General features: G+C 39.3%; 2 protein-coding genes across 15 annotated transcripts in view; one reads left to right on the forward strand and one right to left on the reverse strand.

Moving 5' to 3' along the window:
• LOC149717930 (Kv channel-interacting protein 4-like) overlaps window positions 1–21200 on the reverse strand; it is a 283534-nt gene that overhangs the window by 136925 nt on the left and 125409 nt on the right. The window lies entirely within an intron of this gene.
• The window catches only part of LOC149717934 (uncharacterized), a 46766-nt gene that overhangs the window by 6532 nt on the left and 19034 nt on the right, over window positions 1–21200 (forward strand). The window contains exons 2-4 of one of the 12 annotated variants that reach the window (XM_089841677.1): window positions 18339–18464; window positions 18526–18862; window positions 18931–19136. The exons of 10 other annotated variants lie outside the window; for them this stretch is intronic. In XM_089841677.1, coding sequence (XP_089697803.1) covers window positions 18339–18464; window positions 18526–18540 — 141 coding nt within the window. In that variant the 3' untranslated portion in view covers window positions 18541–18862; window positions 18931–19136. Of the gene's footprint in view, window positions 1–18338; window positions 18465–18525; window positions 19137–21200 lie in introns of all 12 variants that reach the window. One more of the 12 variants, XM_089841672.1, reaches the window with a different exon arrangement.

Raw genomic sequence — 21200 nt, forward strand, 5'->3', positions numbered from 1 at the left:
AGCCCAAATAAACGCGTCGTCTGCTTGCGCAGGACCCACATTCCAATAACAATTCATATAGTTTTGAAAATTTCGGGTTTATTTTACTCTAAATACCTAGCTATTCCATGCGTGTACTCATATATGCACGAAACAAAAAATGTCCTTGCTTTTAAAAAGTTTGAATTAGGAGGAGACACGCAATTCCAATGGCTCAAAGTTTCTCGAGGATAAATAGCTAAGGTAATTAAGCACTCTTTAACACCCGGTCGTGTTTACAACTCCGATAATTAGTCTTACTGTTGTTAAGAAGCCTTAATATACCATTTGTGTTTCGTCAAAAATTAAATCGTAACTCGATCAGCATCATCTCGACGAAGTTTTACATTTCTTAATTTCCAAGATCATCTTTCAGTTATAAAGGGATTATGATCTGTTTATACTATAGCAACGAGTAATTACCTAGTGGCTTTCGTTACCCAGTGCATTTCGTGTTCTCTTTAAAGAGATACGTGACAAAAACCATTTCATCGTCGACAATTTTGTTAAATAGTTAAACAATGCTATAATATTTTTATTCATAAGGCAAATGATAATATTTCGCGCGACCCCATGCAGGTACAAAACGCAGCTGCAGACATCGTATCGTACAAGTCATTTAGGAAAAAACATTTGTCATATACTTAAACATGACCACTAACATTACCTACGTGATAATTGTACCAAATATCTTACCCAAAAGTGTAATTGGGTTAGTAAATACTATGTTTTGCCAATGGTATTATATTGAAAGATGAATTATAAAATACTCTATACGCGGAAAAGATGTTAGTTTTGAAGGAGGAGGAGGTTGGTGTTACGGGGCCGGATCATCGTCGAGGCGAAAAAAGTTGCCAAAATTTAGTGGCACTTCCCGCGTCACGGAGTGTCGCCCTTCCAAGTTACTGAGACAAAAAATAGATTCCCAAGTGCGGCCGGGATAAGATGAGCTCTGCCATATAGCGCGGAACTAAAAAGCTAAGCGCGCCTCATCCACATCCCTATAGCAGTAGGCAGCTGACGACCGAAACTAGCTTCAGATATATAAATGTACACAGAGATTTATCAAAGAGCTAATGAAACGGTAATCAAAATTTACGATACAGTTATTTCCTTTCCATAATCGGTTGCCTAAAATCTACTTTTACTTCAATTACGATGGATTTTTGGAATACAATATGTACTTCTTAATTTACTTAAACCGTCCTTTACTAAGGCATTTCATCATTCCTTTTAAAAAGCCAAATGTATGAGAGTATATGGAGAAAGCAAAAATGATGTCGCGAAAGATGACGAGGGAGGAGGAGCAAAATGAGGTTGGCCCGCTAAAAACGGCGCATAAATCGCTTCATTTGAATGAAACTCGCTTCTTGGATGCCCGGATGCGTGAGAGTTACTCTCGAGTTAGGCCTTGGTTAGGCTTAGCTACGTAGAAACCCCAAGGCGCGCTGTTCTGATGGATGACTCCCTGCATAGTTTGCTCCTAAACGGGACACAAAAAAAACCTTTCATCTTCCTCTTCTCTCCATCTTCCATGCAGTCTCCTATCCTCCCTCAAGTCTAACATCGCCCCTTCTTCGGCATTCCATTCTCAGCTAGTTTTTGTAATGAGTCTTTTCTTCACCCCCTCTCCATCTCCTTCACTGCATCCCATCCCATCCCGCTGGCTCTTCCACGCTCTTTTCCTCAAAGGAGAATTAGTTAGGGTGTAGATTGCCTAACTTTTACGTCAAGGTTTAACGTTACGAAAGATGGAAAATTTAGCCAGAAGGTGCATGGATTTCCGTTTTTCCCAAAGCTTTCAATGGGCCTTGGTTTAAGTCTAATCGGTGAGCAGCCGCGTCGTAGGCCAACGTATAAGCAGTCGACGTAAAATTCGTGCCTCGCTACGCGCCGAGAATTCGTTTACCGATATCGACTCGAAACATCTAACGAAGGGCCTAATTAGTTCTCCGCTTAAGAGGGAGGAAATTTCAGATGAAATTAACCAGATGTTAAAGGCAAAAATGGCGGCGGCCATTTATTCAAAGGAATGAAAGGATGACATGGTTATTTTTCAGTTCTGATGCTGATGGGGGAAAAAATAGAATCAACTGGATTTTGATGAGATACGAAAGCCTAATTAGTCTAGTAACAAATAGGTGAATTTTTAACATGCTTAGTTATGGCTTGATCAGTTAATTGAAAATCCTTCGCAATTCACAACGCGGTTAATTTGCATTATAGAAAGCATGAAAAAAGTTCAGAGTAAATTATTGTCTAATTATCCAATCTTGAAAAATACTGTTTTTTTTTCTTTGCCAAATATGATCAGTTGCTGTCTTGTTAAACTAAAATGGGTACAAGTGGGCTAAGCTTAATAAGGGTTACGTAGGTAGAGAAAATTTTTATTTATACATATATATACATTTTAACCCCGGCATACAATTATAAACTATAGGACCGAAACTAAATTCTCATTTTCTACGTTTTAAAAAAGGGCGTTTCGTTAAAGGCTCAGTGCACGCATCACTCTTCTTCTTTTCAAACTAATTTTCGTTGCCATTTTTTTTTTCTTTTTTGTTCTTGCTAAAGAATCTTTGAAAACGCAAGAACAAAAAAAAAGGAAAAGAAAACCAAACTTTTCTTCAACAACTCCCCCGCGTTGGCCGTTGCCGCACCGAGGTCGTTCGAAAGCTAAAGCTAATTACCCTCATGGCTTGCTTAGATAACTTCTCGGTCTTAGTTTCGCCCCCCCCCCGTGTCCCGCCCCTCAACCTTTAAGCAAAGCATCGTCTCTTGTAACGTCCAAATTAATTACTTTCCAAATTTAATAAATATTCATGTTGGTATGACTTAAAATTCTTCCAAATTCAAAATTCACGCACTCAAATTATTTCAAAAACACTATTCTTAAATTCCATAAGTTAAATTTAAAGCTCAAAGAACTCCAATAGTATTGTTTAGTCACGGGGTCCCTGATGCTGGTCGTTTGGGATCTTAAGCTGAACAATATCTATTGAATTCTTTTACTCAACGGGCGTGGTTGACCTGCTGCAGAGGTTACCCATTTGTTCCGCAGTTCATCTATTGGGATACTACGGCAGTAGTTCCTTAAACTTTACCCCTCTCTCCCCCGTTTATCAATACCTGCCCATTATAATAACTAGAAAATAGGGTTGCCAAACCTGAACCACTTTGTATAGATGTAAGTTTAAGAAAACACCTGCACTCTTGAAAAGGTGTAAACATAATTTTAAAAGAGGTAAATCTTTGACCTCTGACGTACGCGAAAATAAACCCATGACGCACGAAGTCAAGAAAGAGTTCATGAGGTCAATGGAATGGAAAGGCCCAGAGGACGAGAACCCAAAAAGGGACCAGGCCGAAAAAACTATTTAGAAGAGATTCTCTTTTTGGACGCGAAGGACGAAGGTCAGAACCAAGCGCAGTCTCGCGACGATGGTCAAACTATGCTTTCTAAGTTAATTCTACGTTAAAACCAAGCCCCGGACTTCGTCCGTTGGGCTCTCGCGCCGTATACCCGCCAGTCCGAGTTACGTACCGTCCCGCGTCGATGGGAAATAGACGAAAACCCTCTATTTTAAAAGATTAATTTAATTATCTTTTTGTGCGCGAGAAACCTCTATTGATGCGCGAAAATATCTTTCTGTGCGCGGGAAATTATCTCTTGGTGCGCGTAAATAAAACCTAGGATGCGTCATGGGCCAAAACGTGGACAAAACCGTAGAGATGACTCTCAACTCCAAAAAACATTGAGTACCTCCCCGTTCGCGGGTTTATTTTATTATTTTCTTAATTATCACTTATTACCATTATTTTATATTTGTTTACTCCGGATCCTTAAGGTTCGAGTAATACCATGTGTATATTTTTTAGACACGTACGTACGTTAGTTTTGTTTATTTGAGTATGCTAATCCTTAGTATTAAAATTTTATGTTATTTGGCAACCCTAAAACTTCTTAGTTATTTCTCTCACTATATCTATTAATCAAACAAAATCATCCCCTAGACAATTTATATCTACCCCGCAAGTCCCAATAGTGAAAACTTAGCGGTTACCCGGGCTTTTATTAAAACCTTTGTAGGGAGACTATCAACCACCACGTGGGTTAATTCTAAACCGTCATGAATATAATACAACCCCAATCTATATATTACTTTATTAAAAAAAATTAATTTAAATCTCCTTACAAATTGGGGGTCCGTCCGGGATATTTCAATGTTAAACGAAGTTAATGAACCTATTTGTTCCATTTTTAATTACTAAATTCTATCTGTGAAGTAGTGTTAGAGTGTTAGAGTACCTAAATATATCCATGGTTTGCCAGTTAAGCACAATTGTGCAGTATTTTTCTCTCTCAAACCCAGTTGTTTTTATTTATCTCGCTTAAATTGCGTTTTTGGCCATCCCAGGATAAAAAGTCTCACACCTCTCTCATTGTTTTTAGCTTTCTTTGCCCATTTTTGGAATAGAGACCGCATTTTCTCTTTTAGCAAATCTTTTAGTGACTAAATTTTTACCTAGTGTTTTTATCTAATGAGTAATAAGCCAGATCCCAAATATATAGTTTATTGCAATAAATTACGCAAAGCACGTCTAGAAAGACGTGAAACTTTACCAAAATATCTACCCAAAAAGCGAACTATTTCTCGTAAGAGTACTAGAAACGTAAACATGGCCACTAACAGTAATAGTTCGTCCCGTGCTAGCTCTCCCACAACGCAACCCCCTAGCGTCCACAATCCTATTTTACCAGGGTTTAACTTGGGAAACCCCACGAGCTCTGCGAATATCGCACCCACAGGGAATATCGCACCCACAGGTGTTAACAACAATGCCCCTAATCTTCAAATTCCCGCCGGTACTGTAACCACTAACCAAGGGCCTAACTCTGTTCCAAGCGCCCCCTTAGTTTCTACGAGCTCAGCTCCCGTAACTGTACCAGGTGATGTTTTGACGCAGATAATGAACCAATTATCATTTTTATCTCTGCAATATCAGCAAGTCCAAACACAATTAGCCACCTTGCAAAACACCAATTTAGCTCCTCCAGTGGTAAATCAAACACCACCAAACACGTTTTCTGCAGTTGCTGCTAACCACCCCAATATGGGATCTCAAGTGCAAAGTACTGCACCGCCAATACCTCTTAGCCAAGGGAATATGACGCAATTACCTAATTCAGGCTCAACAGTCAATGCCCCTCAGTTTAATTTCGCTCCTTCAACCGCAACGAGTAGTTTTTCGAACAATACAATAGGGCCCAGCATGAGCGCGCCCGCGCAAAATCCACCTGCGTATTGTCCCCCTACTATGCCCTTTATGTATTCGAACCCGCTGCCAGCGCCTACCTATTCCGGGAATCCTACGGATCCCGGCCCAAAAATGTTTCTTAGAAGGGTAAACCAAATGCGGCAAACGTATAATATACCGGAAACCGTATTTGTACAACAATGGGTCCCGACTCTTCTAACTGGTCCGGCCCAAGAGTGGTTTTTCTCGCAGCCTGATTTTGTTAATTTTGCCCAATTGAAAACGCTCTTAGAACTAGGTTCGAAAGACGTGAAAATGACGAACACGTCAAAAGCAAAATTAGCGACAGAATTCATAGGGCCCATGAAACAGTCCACGAGTACGCGGAAGCCCAATTAAAATTATTTAGCCAACTAATTAAACCCTTACCAGAGAGGAAACAAATTAAAAAAGTTTTTCAAAACCTTCGTGAGGATATTAAGCCATATCTAGAAACAAAAACTTTCGACACGCTTAGGGATTTATTAGATGATGCAGCATGTATTGAAAGGTCCTTAAACAAACAAAAGCGTAGCGAAGTTAAGGTAGTAGACACTAGAGTGGCCCAAAATAATTCTATTTCTCACAATGCAAGTCAAAATGTAAACAGAGGGAATTCAAGGCCCTCAGTTAATCCTAATAATCAAGTAACTGGAAACAATACCAGACCTCAACAAACCAACCAAACCTTTTCAAATCAAAATACCCAAAGACGTTTTGTTCCCACTTGCCACCTTTGTGGAAGAGAGGGGCATCTCAGTCCAGGGTGCCCAAATAGGTATCCCTCAAGACCTTTAAACAATGGCAATCACCAGCCTAATCATACCCAAAATTCAACAGCCCCCACGAACTCTTCTAGTTCGGGAAACTCGCTAGAGGCGGCCGCCCCCAGGGTGGGAGGTCCGCCTGCTCGTCCTTAAATAGTACAACCCTCGCCAACACGGAGCCATCCTTGGATTCAGGGAATTTTCCCAAGGAATCTCAAGATTTCCTTGACATATTTTTAGGAACCTTACCGTGTTTGGCTTTGATTGACCCAGGTTCCACCCATACAATTTTGAATACTGATTTACAACCGATATTGGAAGGATTAGGATACCCTACCCTGACTACCGGCTTGTTGGCCTTGCACCAACCTGACGGCAGTCTCTTAGCTACACAAGGAGCAGTTAAGCTTCCATTTTGTCTCCCAAGAAAGCAGATTGAATTTCAAGCTGTATACGTTTCTAATTTAAAGTACCCATGCATTTTAGGAAAAGATATTCTTAACCAATTAGGTATGATAGTCGATTATGGGACTAATAGCTACTATTTTAGCGATTCGTTAAACCAGCGGTCCTCGTTTCAACAGGGCTTCGCAGCTTTTAGTCATGGTAGTGTTTGTAGACTAGCCGCCATAAATAGTTTACTCCTTGAGGAACAAGTTTATCACGATCCTAAGCATTTAATCGACGAGGAAGGTATTTCTCAGGCTCTTAAAACGGCAAATTTGCCATCTGATCAAAAACATGCTCTAGAAAATCTAGTGGAGCAATATAAACAAATATTTTCTACGGTACCTGGAAGAACCTCCTCCGTCGAACATTATATAGACTTAACTGACAGTAGGCCAATTTCTGCGCCCCCTTATCGCGTATCCCCTCCTAAGCGTATTTTAATTGAAGAAACAATAAATGAAATGCTTGAACAAGATATCGTCGAGCCCGCTAATGGTCCCTGGGCTAGCCCAATTATAATCATTCCTAAAAAGGATGGGGGATCCAGACTTTGCATTGACTATCGCAAATTAAACCAGGTTACACGTAGAGATGTGTACCCATTGCCCAGAATTGACGATATTTTGGAATCGTTGCATAATCCAAAATTTATAACGACCCTTGACATGCGCGCCGGCTATTGGCAGGTTCCGCTGCATGAAGCGCATCGAGATATGGCCGCGTTCGTTACGCATAAAGGACTTTTTCGCCCAAAGGTGTTAATGTTCGGCTTGACGAACGCTCCCGCTACGTTCCAACGAATGGTAAACGCATTATTTTTAGACCTTTCGGAACGTGGTGTGTGCGCTTATCTTGACGATCTTATAATCGCTTCTTCCGATTTTGAAAGCCACCTACAAACTTTAGGCGAAGTATTCGACCGACTATTAAAAGCCGGATTAACAATCAAAGCTTCCAAAACCAATTTTTGTCAGACTGAAGCCAAGATTTTAGGACACATTGTGTCTGAATCAGGAATAAGTGTAGACCCCGACAAAACTGAGACTATTCGCAGTTTTCCAGCCCCTAAGAACGTCCGTCAACTGCGGCGCTTCTTAGGTATGGCTTCTTACTATAGGAGATTCGTCGAAAACTTCGCAAAAGTTGCAAACCCCTTAAATAGTTTATTAAGAAAAGATGCAAAATGGGAGTGGACCACGGCGCAAGAAACCGCCTTTAATATCTTGAAAGCTAAACTTGGTTCAGCCCCAATACTTTGTACACCCGATTATAACTACCCATTCTCTATACATACTGACGCGTCTAACGTTGGTTTAGGAGCTGTCCTTAGCCAAAAGATTAATGGACAAAAGTGCGTCATACAATATGCAAGCACGTCCTTAAATGACACGGAAAGGAAATATTCTGCCGTAGAACGCGAGGCACTGGGAGTGTTATTCGCCGTTGAAACTTTTAGGCCCTATATAGAGGGTACCCACTTCGATCTTTATACAGACAACAGCGCGTTGAAATGGCTTCACAAAGCTCCTGATCCAACTGGGAAATTTGCCCGTTGGAACGCGCGCTTACAGGTTTTTGATTTTAGTATTTTTCACGTACCAGGCAGCAGCAATGTTGTAGCTGACACCCTATCTAGAATCCCCGAAAGCCTAGAAGAAGGTCATATTTCTGCCCTAGCCGCAAATGACGCGCCCCCGCGCCTAGTTAAATTTGACAACCAAGAGCTGATAGACGCCCAGCGCGCCGACGCAAAACTAGGCCCGTTAATTAGATATTTAGAGAACAATGAAATACCACAGGATAGTGACATTCGTGCCAAAGTGGAGCAACTGGCTCCTCAATGCGACATAAGAAACGATATTTTATATAAAGACACTGGCACAATTGACTTATATGGATGGGATAATTTTAAAATCCTCCTTCCCTCCGCCCTTAAGGCTCGGCTCTTACATATCAGTCATGATATCCCGTCCTCTGGACATTTTGGTATTAAGAAAACCCTCCGCCGAATTCAAAGCCAGTATACGTGGGACAGAATGACATTAGACATTGTCAATTACGTGCGTTCTTGTCCAATTTGTCAAACACGAAAAGCTCCTAACCAGGCACCCCCAGGATTAATGAAATCTAGTGAAATAGGAACCCCCTGGTCAGTTATTTCTCTCGACCTTAAAGGTCCGTTCCCCCGCTCAAAAAGCGGATTTAAGTATATTTTAGTGGTGACAGACTACCTCTCTAAATGGGTGGAAATCTTCCCGCTTCGGAAAGCTACGACCCCACCTATTGTTCGCCATTTGGTGGACGACGTTTTTACAAGGTACGGACTACCGGATACGGTAGTCAGTGATAATGGGAGTCAATTCATAAGCAACTTATTTGAAGACGTCTTTGCAAAACTCCAAGTTAAACACCGATGTACCTCGGTTTATTCTCCCCAATCGAATCCTACGGAACGATTTAATCGAACAATAGGGACAATGATTTCTTCATATATATCTGGTAACCAACAAAACTGGGATCGTGGCCTACAGCAATTCGCAATGGCTATACGATCCGCGGTCCAAGATACCACCGGGTTCACCCCGGCCTATCTCATGTTTGGTCGAGAACTGAAAACAGCCGCGACCCCTCTCTCTCAACAAGACCCTGATTATTACGATAACGGGGAAACCTCAAAAGTATACGGGTTAACTATTCAATCAAAAATTCAGGACGCCCTTAAATTTGCGCAAGAAAATATACGTAAGGCCCAAGCCTCTCAGAAGGCGGCCTACGATAAGCGTCATAGGGACATCGAGTTTGAAGTAGGCGACCTTGTTTATAAGAAATCACATTATCTCTCTAGTGCCCCAGATGCATTTTCTGCGAAATTAGCCCCTCGTTATGATGGCCCATTTATAATAAAGCAAAAGCTATCAAGCCTCACTTATCGGTTGGAAACCCAAAGAGGTCGACCATTAAAAGGCACGTACCACATACGAGACTTGAAGCCCTGTGTGGCTCGCAATGACCTTGTCTTACAAGAGTCAGATTTAGCCGACAATATTGTCGACTCCGATATCTCTAGTACAAATGCCACAGATCCCAAGCCCTACGGAGGTCATAATCTAAGGCCAAGAGGTACGACTGGGAGGGTCAATCGCAATTGAATAGCCCCTGCCCCAGGTAGTTTTTTTTTGTAAGTCATTAAGACTTGTTAAGGTATATTTCCCAATATCTTTTTGCCCTCAAGAGGTTCCCAAACCCAGAGCGGCCTTAGTTTTTTTTGTCCCAATATATTTTTGCCCTCAAGAGGTTCCCAAACCCAGAGCGGCCTTAATTTTTTTGTCCCAATATATTTTTGCCCTCAAGAGGTCCCAAACCCAGAGCGGACTAATTTTTTTTTCTGGACGGTTGCGCTATGGCGTGATCGGTGAGTCCAGTATATCTCTCTCTAGGACATCAGTCCCAATTTTATTTTTGACCTTGTATAAATTTTTCTGGTACCATGTAAATATATTGAGCTCTTTATGATTATTTCACAATTGTTTTTCTTTACTTATTCAAAATTTTCCCCTTTAATTATGCGTTAACATTGAGTCTCATGAGGACATGGACTTTCAGTGGGGGGAGAGTGTAACGTCCAAATTAATTACTTTCCAAATTTAATAAATATTCATGTTGGTATGACTTAAAATTCTTCCAAATTCAAAATTCACGCACTCAAATTATTTCAAAAACACTATTCTTAAATTCCATAAGTTAAATTTAAAGCTCAAAGAACTCCAATAGTATTGTTTAGTCACGGGGTCCCTGATGCTGGTCGTTTGGGATCTTAAGCTGAACAATATCTATTGAATTCTTTTACTCAACGGGCGTGGTTGACCTGCTGCAGAGGTTACCCATTTGTTCCGCAGTTCATCTATTGGGATACTACGGCAGTAGTTCCTTAAACTTTACCCCTCTCTCCCCCGTTTATCAATACCTGCCCATTATAATAACTAGAAAATAGGGTTGCCAAACCTGAACCACTTTGTATAGATGTAAGTTTAAGAAAACACCTGCACTCTTGAAAAGGTGTAAACATAATTTTAAAAGAGGTAAATCTTTGACCTCTGACGTACGCGAAAATAAACCCATGACGCACGAAGTCAAGAAAGAGTTCATGAGGTCAATGGAATGGAAAGGCCCAGAGGACGAGAACCCAAAAAGGGACCAGGCCGAAAAAACTATTTAGAAGAGATTCTCTTTTTGGACGCGAAGGACGAAGGTCAGAACCAAGCGCAGTCTCGCGACGATGGTCAAACTATGCTTTCTAAGTTAATTCTACGTTAAAACCAAGCCCCGGACTTCGTCCGTTGGGCTCTCGCGCCGTATACCCGCCAGTCCGAGTTACGTACCGTCCCGCGTCGATGGGAAATAGACGAAAACCCTCTATTTTAAAAGATTAATTTAATTATCTTTTTGTGCGCGAGAAACCTCTATTGATGCGCGAAAATATCTTTCTGTGCGCGGGAAATTATCTCTTGGTGCGCGTAAATAAAACCTAGGATGCGTCATGGGCCAAAACGTGGACAAAACCGTAGAGATGACTCTCAACTCCAAAAAACATTGAGTACCTCCCCGTTCGCGGGTTTATTTTATTATTTTCTTAATTATCACTTATTACCATTATTTTATATTTGTTTACTCCGGATCCTTAAGGTTCGAGTAATACCATGTGTATATTTTTTAGACACGTACGTACGTTAGTTTTGTTTATTTGAGTATGCTAATCCTTAGTATTAAAATTTTATGTTATTTGGCAACCCTAAAACTTCTTAGTTATTTCTCTCACTATATCTATTAATCAAACAAAATCATCCCCTAGACAATTTATATCTACCCCGCAAGTCCCAATAGTGAAAACTTAGCGGTTACCCGGGCTTTTATTAAAACCTTTGTAGGGAGACTATCAACCACCACGTGGGTTAATTCTAAACCGTCATGAATATAATACAACCCCAATCTATATATTACTTTATTAAAAAAAATTAATTTAAATCTCCTTACACTCTCTCTCTTTCTACGACGTTGTTTACATAAATTAAGCTCCGAAAAACCATCCCCCTTCTCTCTAATTCTCCTCAATTCTAAGAGGCCAGCAATTACCCAAGTGGCAATTGGCATCGCCGCCGCGTCTTCGCAGCTAGTCTTCTCGAATGTCTCAAGCTCAGTTAAAAAAATGAGGGAAAATATGTTTAAGAAATATTAACCTCAAAAAGAGTGCGAAAGACACATTTTTTGCACTGTTGTTTTTGGTTACACTAATATTTGAAATTTTATCATGAATATCGAATGTTTATAGATCGATTGTTGACGTGATAAAAGTCATTACAACGCCGAATTTATATATTGTAATAATCCTACAAGGTTGACAACAAATTGTACTTTGTTAGCATAAAAGCGTACACTTTTTTTGGTCCAGGCGCCAGAAATATTTCGGAATATAATATATTGTAACTATATAAATCTAGCAGCAGGAAATTCCCAAGGGCAAAGGGTGTTCTCGTGTCCCATGCCCCTTTAAGGGACCCCAAAAAATGTTTTATTGCAGTCATCATGCATACACACATAGCTCTTTTTGGTATTTGTGTCTTCTTGGGCTTCTGATACATTTAGGGGTGTAAATGATACGGTGTTAACTCAGGGGTATAAAGGCGCAAAAATATGGAGTAACTCATTTTCAAGGAAAATACCGCGAGAAAACTTAATTGGCCGTAAAGAAATTACTTAACTAAGCCCCCTTCTCTTAAATTTTTTCAACGCTTAAATTTTACCGTGCAGAAACCTTTTTATGAACTAGAAAAAAATATATCTTAAAATCAGTAATTTATATCGTAATTTATCCTGTTAAATGTTTTCAATAGGAACGTAGGTATTTTAGTTTAATTTGTGGTTAAAATGGGGAAGAATTGAAGCTGAATAAAAATTTACTGGTTCGTTTTACATCTTATAGAATTATTAATGAATCACTGTTTTTTTTATAATATATTAAATAAAAATTAATGATGCAGCTATCGTAATTACTAGGGATGTATCAAAAGGGTTTGGGATAATTATAAGTTTGATTTAGGAAAATTGACGTAATGAATATGTTTGAAGGTCGTTGCTCATGTACCTTAATTAATTCACGATGAAAAATTATTTCGTACACGCTTACGTCGTGGTATAAAAATTAAAAACATTTTTTGAAGTTCCGGGTACAATTTTTATTGTAATTAATCTAAATTAACGATGAAACCTTTACGAATTATAGTTGACCCAAGAAAAAATTTTCAAAACTAAATCAAACTTTCCTCTAAATAACACTAATTGTTAAAAAAAGACAAAACGTTTCGGCAAACGGAACAAAACAGGAAACGTTAACTAAATAAATTTCCAGGAGATTTTAATCTTTTAGTTATAGGTTGAGCTTGGTTTGGGGTGCAAGTTAGTTAGCTTATAGTGGAGCCAAATTTTCTAGACTCGTTTTTTTCAACATAACTTTTCTCATTGCAGTTTGAGGGGCAAAATTGAAGTCCTAATTTCCAAAAAAAATGGTGGGGTAATCTGGAAACAGAAGTTTAGATTATAGGACAAGGGGAAATGAGTATGTGGAAGTTTGTCGGGGGTGTCCGGTGGCGGAAGGGGGATATACGAAACGTCAACGGGGGGAGGAAGGAGGGGAACGGAAGTAAAAATCGATTATTTTAGCTGGGGCGCCGTTAGAGGATTGGTCTAAAAGTGGCCCAATCAAAGAGAGCAGACGGCTTTAATAGAAAAACCAATAAGAGAAAGCTATTTGAACGTCATATCGTATAAATGAAAAACAAAGAGCTTTTGGAAAAATGTGTTTCCTTTTCCAGACAATTCAATTTAACTGTCGATGTAGAAAGACGGGAGAGAGTATATACTAGGAAATATAAAAAACACGTGTAGCGACCACCCAGATATCGTATTTAACCTAACATTAAAATATGTTTGGGGAATATCTGACGCGAAAGCTGTCATTTTCCAAACCAACCCTAATATTAACTGTAATTTCAATAAGTTAGATTTCCTTTTTCGATAAGTGCGTATTGATTACCAATTCGCGAATTATTTTTAGATATTCGAAGTTTATTTCTAAAGAAGTTCATCATAGTCGAGGGGCTAATCACTCTTAAATTTACTGTATCATTTTAGCTACGCTGTCTGTCAACTATACATATGTTAAATTAGAAAAAGTCACGTTTAACGTTTATCATTAATTTTGGACTTACAATGAATTGAATCCATGCTCTTTAATTCATTTCCGGACACACCTTTGCTATTAACAAACGAATGGAAATAATAATATGTGTTTTTTAATACGTTATAATTATAAGAAAATTGTTTAATTCTTCGAATCGAGTATTTCAAGCGAGAAATTGAGAATTAACCACCGTATTTCCACATGCACAGACGAAATATATAATTTTCTTATTTTCCTACAATATATAGGTGTATGCTCGAAATTACTAATTTATTTCAAATAATAAAGAAAAATAGAAGTCCGTGCTGGGTCAGACCTACTATGATGCGTAAAGGTGACATCAGCCAAAGGCTGGAGGGTTTTTAAATATATCAAGGCAAAAATGTCCAGGGCCAAACTATACTCAAGACGTAACTGATACCCAAGTCATTAATTCACGAGAAAATAAAAATTGTAATGTAATAATTTTCCCATGATGTCAGCATTGATATAGGCCTATCTTGGCAACGTTAAAAATGTCATAGTGCATGCGCGCATCATATTATACGAGATGCGTTGTGGTTAAAAAAGAAACGAAAGAGTAACGTTTCGGGGGTGTTTGGAGGCGTTTTGGGCCGTCGCGTCCACGTCAAGGGAGGTTAAATAGGGCTCGCCTCATTAATATTCATTAAAAGTTGTTTGCCATCAGTTCTTAAAAGCTAAGTCATAAGCAAAAGCTTCGAAACAACAAGCTTCCTTTTCTTTCCTAGCTGCAGTATAATAAAAACGTCGGCACAGCATACCACACGGCGTCGGTCTTGATGAAAAGAAAGCAAGCTCTTCGTCTCTCCGAATTAAGAACTCTTATACACTTAACTATACATACGAATCTCTTTAATATATCTCCCCCCTTGAATACTAAAATAATTTTCAACTAGAAAATATACCATAGTCGAAGTCTGAATTTGAATTATGTTAAAATTGCAATCAGATAACGGCGCTGTGATTTTTCAAATTTATAGTATTGAGTTTAAACAAATTTGGAAATTGTACAAATATATAGTCGTGTCCGTGTAGAATTCAGCGGAATTTCAGTTGGTCTCTAGCAAGGCGGAATATCACCGTGAGAACGTACTCTAGATAAGGCTACGTTTACACATTTTCAGTGTTAGAAAGGCAAAAGTTTCCCATGCTCAAACACAACGTTCCATGTCGAATTCGATTCGTAAGAAGGTTGCAAGTCAAACATAGAGATTGCGGCTATGAAATTCTAAAAGGGCGCCATATAGCGAGGAAACGAGCAAAGCAAGCAGCGGGCGAAAGAAACGGTACGGAGTATACTACACTCACTTCGTACACAGAGAGTGGCCTTGTTTTCAATTTATTAACATAGGAAAATCCGTGGGCAACCACGCGATTCCTAGTTAGAACTATCCCCTTAATATAACGCTTCTCTATTTATGTTCCCAACATTAGTAACTTGACAGTAAACGCAAACTGCGATCCAGACTAATTTACCTCACAATTAAGCGTAAAGAAAGAGATGAATTCGATATAAGATCAAAGCGAAAAAGAATTAACGTCTCTGATCTTTTTACTTCGCGCCAAAAGTAGATGAACCCTGAAAGTTATTGAAGGTAACGTCTTGCGTAATATATTCCAATTTTACCTAATTAGCATACTGTTTTTGTCCAGCTCTTTTGGGGTGCAGTTAAAATCAGAATATTAGTTAATTAACTTAATACAGTAAAGAATCTCTTATAGGTAAAAGATACATTATTAGTTAAAATATATTTTAATATTTCAAAGTTAATCAACTTCGTCCGAATGAAAGTGTTTCTCTTACGCAAGATTCAGACGAAATTTTATCTCGCTAAGAGGGCAAAGTATATAGAAAAAGAAGAATGAACAAGCGCGGATCTCTCTCGTTCTCTCGCTCTTCTTAAACTAAGATCTAAAATATTCTTAGCAATTAGAGCTAGGCTTAGTATATGTCGACGATATATACGGTGTATACCATTACCTTGTGGCTGCTGATGGCGGCAAGACTCAAGAGGGTAAAGAGCTATTTTTTTCCCGCACATTCGTAGAAACTTAAGAAACTAGAAGATGGAAGGAATAAGAGGGGGGATCTGAGGGGAAGGAACTTGGCCAAACAGTACTTAAGAACTGCAAGCATTGTTAAGCTCTTCATATGTTGAACACGCCAAGCACGTGTTTTGATTTCAGCGAAGGAAAAGAAAGGTTCAGAGTTAAAGAGAGAGTGCATCGATAGAATTTATGCATTCGTTAATTTTGAAATAAAAAAATTCCAAACACAAGTTCATTCAAGCAATATCGAAAGTTCAACACTGTAGCCAATATTGTTGATTGCAAAATTTAAGGCGTCTATTACTGAAAATTCGCTTTCATTTGGTAGAAATAATGGTATAATATAATCAAATGCAGATATTTAGTTTCAAATATGATAGCTCAAATATATCCTAAAATTGTTCCCGTTGGACTTCATGGTTCTCGATATAGAGTTCTACATTTGACCCTCCCTTTAAGATTCACATGTATGTATACAGTATAGCGGGTGCCGCGTTAAAAGTGCGCCTCGTACACTTTTTCTTCAATCATCTCTAGATCCTTCTCTCTTAGTCCTCTTCAGCCTCCTCTTCTCGTAGCATCCTATGCGGCTAAGCCTAATTCCAAATAGTTTGTAACGAGAGAATCCGAGGGGCGCAGAAAGAGCTTTGAAAGAAACATTGAGGACGATTGTTCGGACTCGAGACAGCCGGAATATTACGTTTGTTGAGTTGGCACACGAGACCAAGACCAAGGCTTAGCTTATCTTCTTTTTAAAAAGGCAGAAGTAGTAATTGGACCACGATTCGCACGCTCTCTTTTTCTTCTAAGCATGCCCTCTACATCTCACGGAGAGAGAGAGAGACCTCTCAAAGATGATCTCCTGGGGAGAATCCCATAGAAATCTTGAAAGACCTTCTTTCATTCGGAAGCGATTCGACGCGAAAATTTATTAGCACTCATTAAATCGTATTTCCGGTAGTGACTCTGCGACGGTAGCGACTTTCTTTCTTTCTTTCTTTTCGTGCTGTACCAAAAACCTTAATAGATCTTTATTCTAATTAAAAACCCGCATGATATCTAGCCGGAATTTTAATAGCTTTCAGTTTAAGTATTTTTAATTCTCAGTAGAGCTTGAAATAGGTCTAATATTTTGGGAAATTTTTAAAACCCCTACAGACAAGTTTCCCCATGTTTAGTAGGAAGGTATTTTTGGCGACTAGAATTAGATAACTGGCGGTGTGAACAAGGCCTTGGAAATTTATACCTTAAAAATACTCCAGAGCGAATTTTCAATAGTTTTGCATAAATTTATAAATATATAGAAAACTTTTCCCGCAATCTTACACCGGTATTCCCCTTCAGCTTGTACCCATGCACCCACCACCTTTGGTATTAACCGAGACTCATTAGTAGAAACAAGAGAGAGGGAGTATCAGGGATAACCATAACCAAGTAAGGAGGATGGGGGTAAAATTATTGCGGTTCCCCCCATCATCCTCTAGAACATTCCCCGAACCTAAACACCCCATCGAAATTCTCCTCCTTAAATCCCATCAGGGCCGCCTTGGCTGATTCCAGAAACCAAGCAACATTTTCTCAAAGACCCTAACCTAGGCTTAACTGAGTTCCAGAATGTAATAAGATTGGCTAGAGAAGATCGAGATGAGAGAGAGAGAGTTGGGAGAATGGGATCATGGTCGATAAGAGGCTGCGGAGTATAGAGGAAAGAGGATAGTTTGAAACGAGATACGTACACCAGAGAGAGAGAGAGAGAGAGAGAGAGAGAGAGAGAGGACGGATCGTTGGAGACTGGATAAGCTGAAACCCCCGCTCCTTTCCCCATCCTATATGCTCTTTCGACTAGCATCTTCTCAAATACCGTGTACCGTTGACTTTGTCTAACAAACTGTTAAGTCATTATAGTGTTAGGTTCGAGCTAGGAATCGAGAAGCTTATGTCGTAGGGGTTACACTCGAGCATATGTTAACTCGAAGACCCCCGCGTAGAAACGACGACTCAAACAAGCGAGAGATAGTAACACTAACAAAACCTACGTATATATATACATATATATTGCTGATCTCGCCCCGCTGGCTATTAATTACGAGGAGGCCAAGGCCTAAAGCTCGTATGCAATTATCGACTAATGAAACTAATGTAGACTTCGCGGATCTCCTTAATATAATCAACCAGGCCTCCTGCCCTGCATGGTTCTAGTTATATACTTATACCATCCACCACTAGGGGTCTAATTACGTACCAGCACCCGAGATTTAATATTAAACTATGGGAATATATACAAATATGATCAGAGAAAACTGTACTTCTGGAATAGAAAGTCGATAGTCGTTACGAATGAAAGAATTCCGAATAGGACGTTGCAAATGAAAATAATTAAGAAACTAATTCAGTTCAATTTCGAAGGTTCACCCATTATTAACAGTTAACATTCAACCAAAAATAAGCAAACTTCGGCACTCATTTTGAAACATCAGATTGACGTAATACGATTCCTTTAGCGGGGAATAGATACACCGGATATGCCATTGCCTGCAAGCGTATGCTCAGACTTTCACAGAAATTCTCAAGACGGACGAAAAGAAAAGGCGAAGCGACGTCTTATCTCTAAGAACTCCATCTATCGGGTTAGTAACGAACGTGGATATAGTTTAATTCGTTAGTTACACTCTGGTTTTAACACTGCAGTGGAGGGAAAACTAAGAGAGACAGAGAGATAAGATAAACGGAAGATGCTGAATGTTCTCGAGATGCTGCAGCATGAGGAGTAATTTCGGGAGCATGCCCAAGGAGGCGTATATTTCCCTTCTAGATATTTATCGCGGTTGAAACATCGCTTACTTTAAAAGAATGTATTCCGTTTCACTCTGGAGACGGGAAGGAAAAAAAAGGGTGCTGGAATTTCGATTCCGAAATATTCAAGTAGAGTAAACGACGTGTAACACCAGCACTCAGTTTCGAGTTATTTGGGCGACTGGCTTCAAAATATTCTATAAATCTTAGCAACCAATTGGATTTTAAGACGGTAATTGACTATAGCAAGCTTTAAGGTATTTTTCTTGGTAAATAAATGCTTGAGATGGGTAAATTTAGGCACTTGGCGTGGGATGCTAAAGAAAAGGGAGTGTTCTTTAGAAAAACCAATCAGACTTTAAACAGGGACTAACTAGTAAGAAAATATATGGAAAGACCTATGAGCCCAAGCAAGGACCGTATCGAATCGGCATTGATGAAGACGACGCGCAACTTCTCAATCTTATGCACGCACGTGTTCTTTCCCGCCAAAAATAAAAAAAAATGTAAGAATATTATTTTTCTAACAGATGAAAAAGTTTCGGTTCTTCCCTGTAACCTCCGCACCGCACCGCTTCGTGGAATCAACTTAGGAATAACGTGGGCCATCAGTGAAACACGCGAGTCTGTTTCTAATCAGCGAATTAGTCAGGCTTTCATTGTCCGAAATGGCTCAAATTAGCTTGAAATTACGCTTTCTTCGCAGACCGGCAGTGAAAAATAAAAAAAGGGACAGAATTACCCAAAAATGGAGCGTTACCGCATGCAGAGGCCCCAGAATGTCTTTATAGGACTAGGAAACGCTATTACCCGAGTCTAATTTGAAGATGACACCTTATAAGCGGCGGATCTTCTGGGTAAAACAAAATAATTATCGCACCCATGGGTGTTGAGACATATTTGCGAAGATGAAAAACAGTCGTTAGGTGTCAACAGATGGTGAAGTAGAAGAGGAAAAACAAGATGAACTTAATTCTACCCTAATTACGCTATTTCCTGTAAACAGATGAAGTCAGAATATTCTCGAACTACTTTTTCTCAGTGTATTCTAGAGCGTTTCGCAAAGATTATTAAATAATCAAATGTTTACGATCAAAATCGTTCCTTAAAACTTTCGTATTCCGTCTAAAGACCAAAATTTTCAATAATTCTCTATTTTCTCTTTTTTTTTTTTTTTCTTTTTTACCAGTATAGCAATTTCATTCAAATTGAAACTTAGCTTATACTCGTTAGGTGGTCACCGCGGCTAGATAAAGTCATTTTCCTCCCTGATTATATATTTTTAAACAGCTAATAAAAATTCAATCTCATTTTAACCTTTGCGAGAGAGTCTTCCAGCTATGGGCTTGGGTAAAAAAATGTTTGGCCCATGAGTGAACGCGGAAAATTTCAAAATTTAAACACGCGGCCCTATCTTTAGGAGGAGACTCGCCTACTAACCAAGTAGTTTTGGCGTTTTTTCTAGAGATTTTTAAGGAATATTACGCGGGAATTTCAGCCATTTACTATGGCAACAGTTGAAAAGAAGGGAAATAGGGTTCTTTCTTTACACCTTAAGAGAGTGAGAGCGCAAAAAGATAAGATGGGGACGTGATCGGGAACGCTAAATAGACGCGATGTTTCTTTGAAGATACCGCCATACTTGTAAAGACGTTCAGGGAAAATAGGTGAATAAGGTAAAAGTCCCGAGAAGGTATGCGAGTAATAAACACGTGTATGCCTTTCTCTTCATTCCCTTTCTTGGCTTGAACGGAGGATGGTTTACCTCCATGCGCGCGCGTCTTTCTTCCCGCCATCTTTTCTTAGGTGGCATCCTCAATTTCCGGCACGTGGGGAGGATAATCACGCGCGCGCTCGCGCTTTTTCAGAAATGGGATGAGAAAGAAAGATCCCGGCGTCATCTTCTCTTTCACATATTTTTGAAAGTGGTGGAGAAATTGCCGATGACCTTTTCGCGTCTAAGGCCTAGCTTAGAGAGAAGAAGAGAAAAAACCGTCCCATCGCGACTCATTAAAAGCGAAACCCACTCACCAATTCCACTCCTGTCCCATTATAATATATCCACGCATACTCCTAAAAAGATATACGCCTCAATTTCGCGATAGGTGGCGCGTATTTAAGATTTTGGCAAAGAAAGAGAAGATGAAGTGCTACGAAAATACTGCGTAATAATTGAAAAAACAAATGAAGTTGAACTTAAGTTTGCTGGGAAAGAAAGCTAACCTATTGGTTGAAATCGAATTCCTTGGGAGGTTGTAAACTTCGTCGTAAAATGAAAGATAGTTATGGTTTCTTTGAAGATATGCAAAATTCTTGGATGAATTTCGTACTGACTTCATCCTCACTTTAAAATTTCCCTTCAATTTTCTCGAAGAAAGATTTAATGGTCTTTTTAGGCTGGTGGTATAAGCGACAGCGCGGTTCAACTTAATTTAACTGTCTCGTTATTTTAAAAAGAGACCAAGGTGGATGGGGGGGGGAACAGCCCGCTCTTATCTTAACAACAACGATTATCCCTTGACAATTTAATCCCTCAACGTAAGCTTATTTATAAATAACAATTGTTAAAG

This window comes from Phalangium opilio, unplaced genomic scaffold, assembly GCF_054372755.1.
Source record: "Phalangium opilio isolate 3A_F unplaced genomic scaffold, DU_Popi_V2 ptg000003l_1, whole genome shotgun sequence".
Classification (NCBI taxonomy): Eukaryota; Metazoa; Arthropoda; class Arachnida; order Opiliones; family Phalangiidae; genus Phalangium; species Phalangium opilio.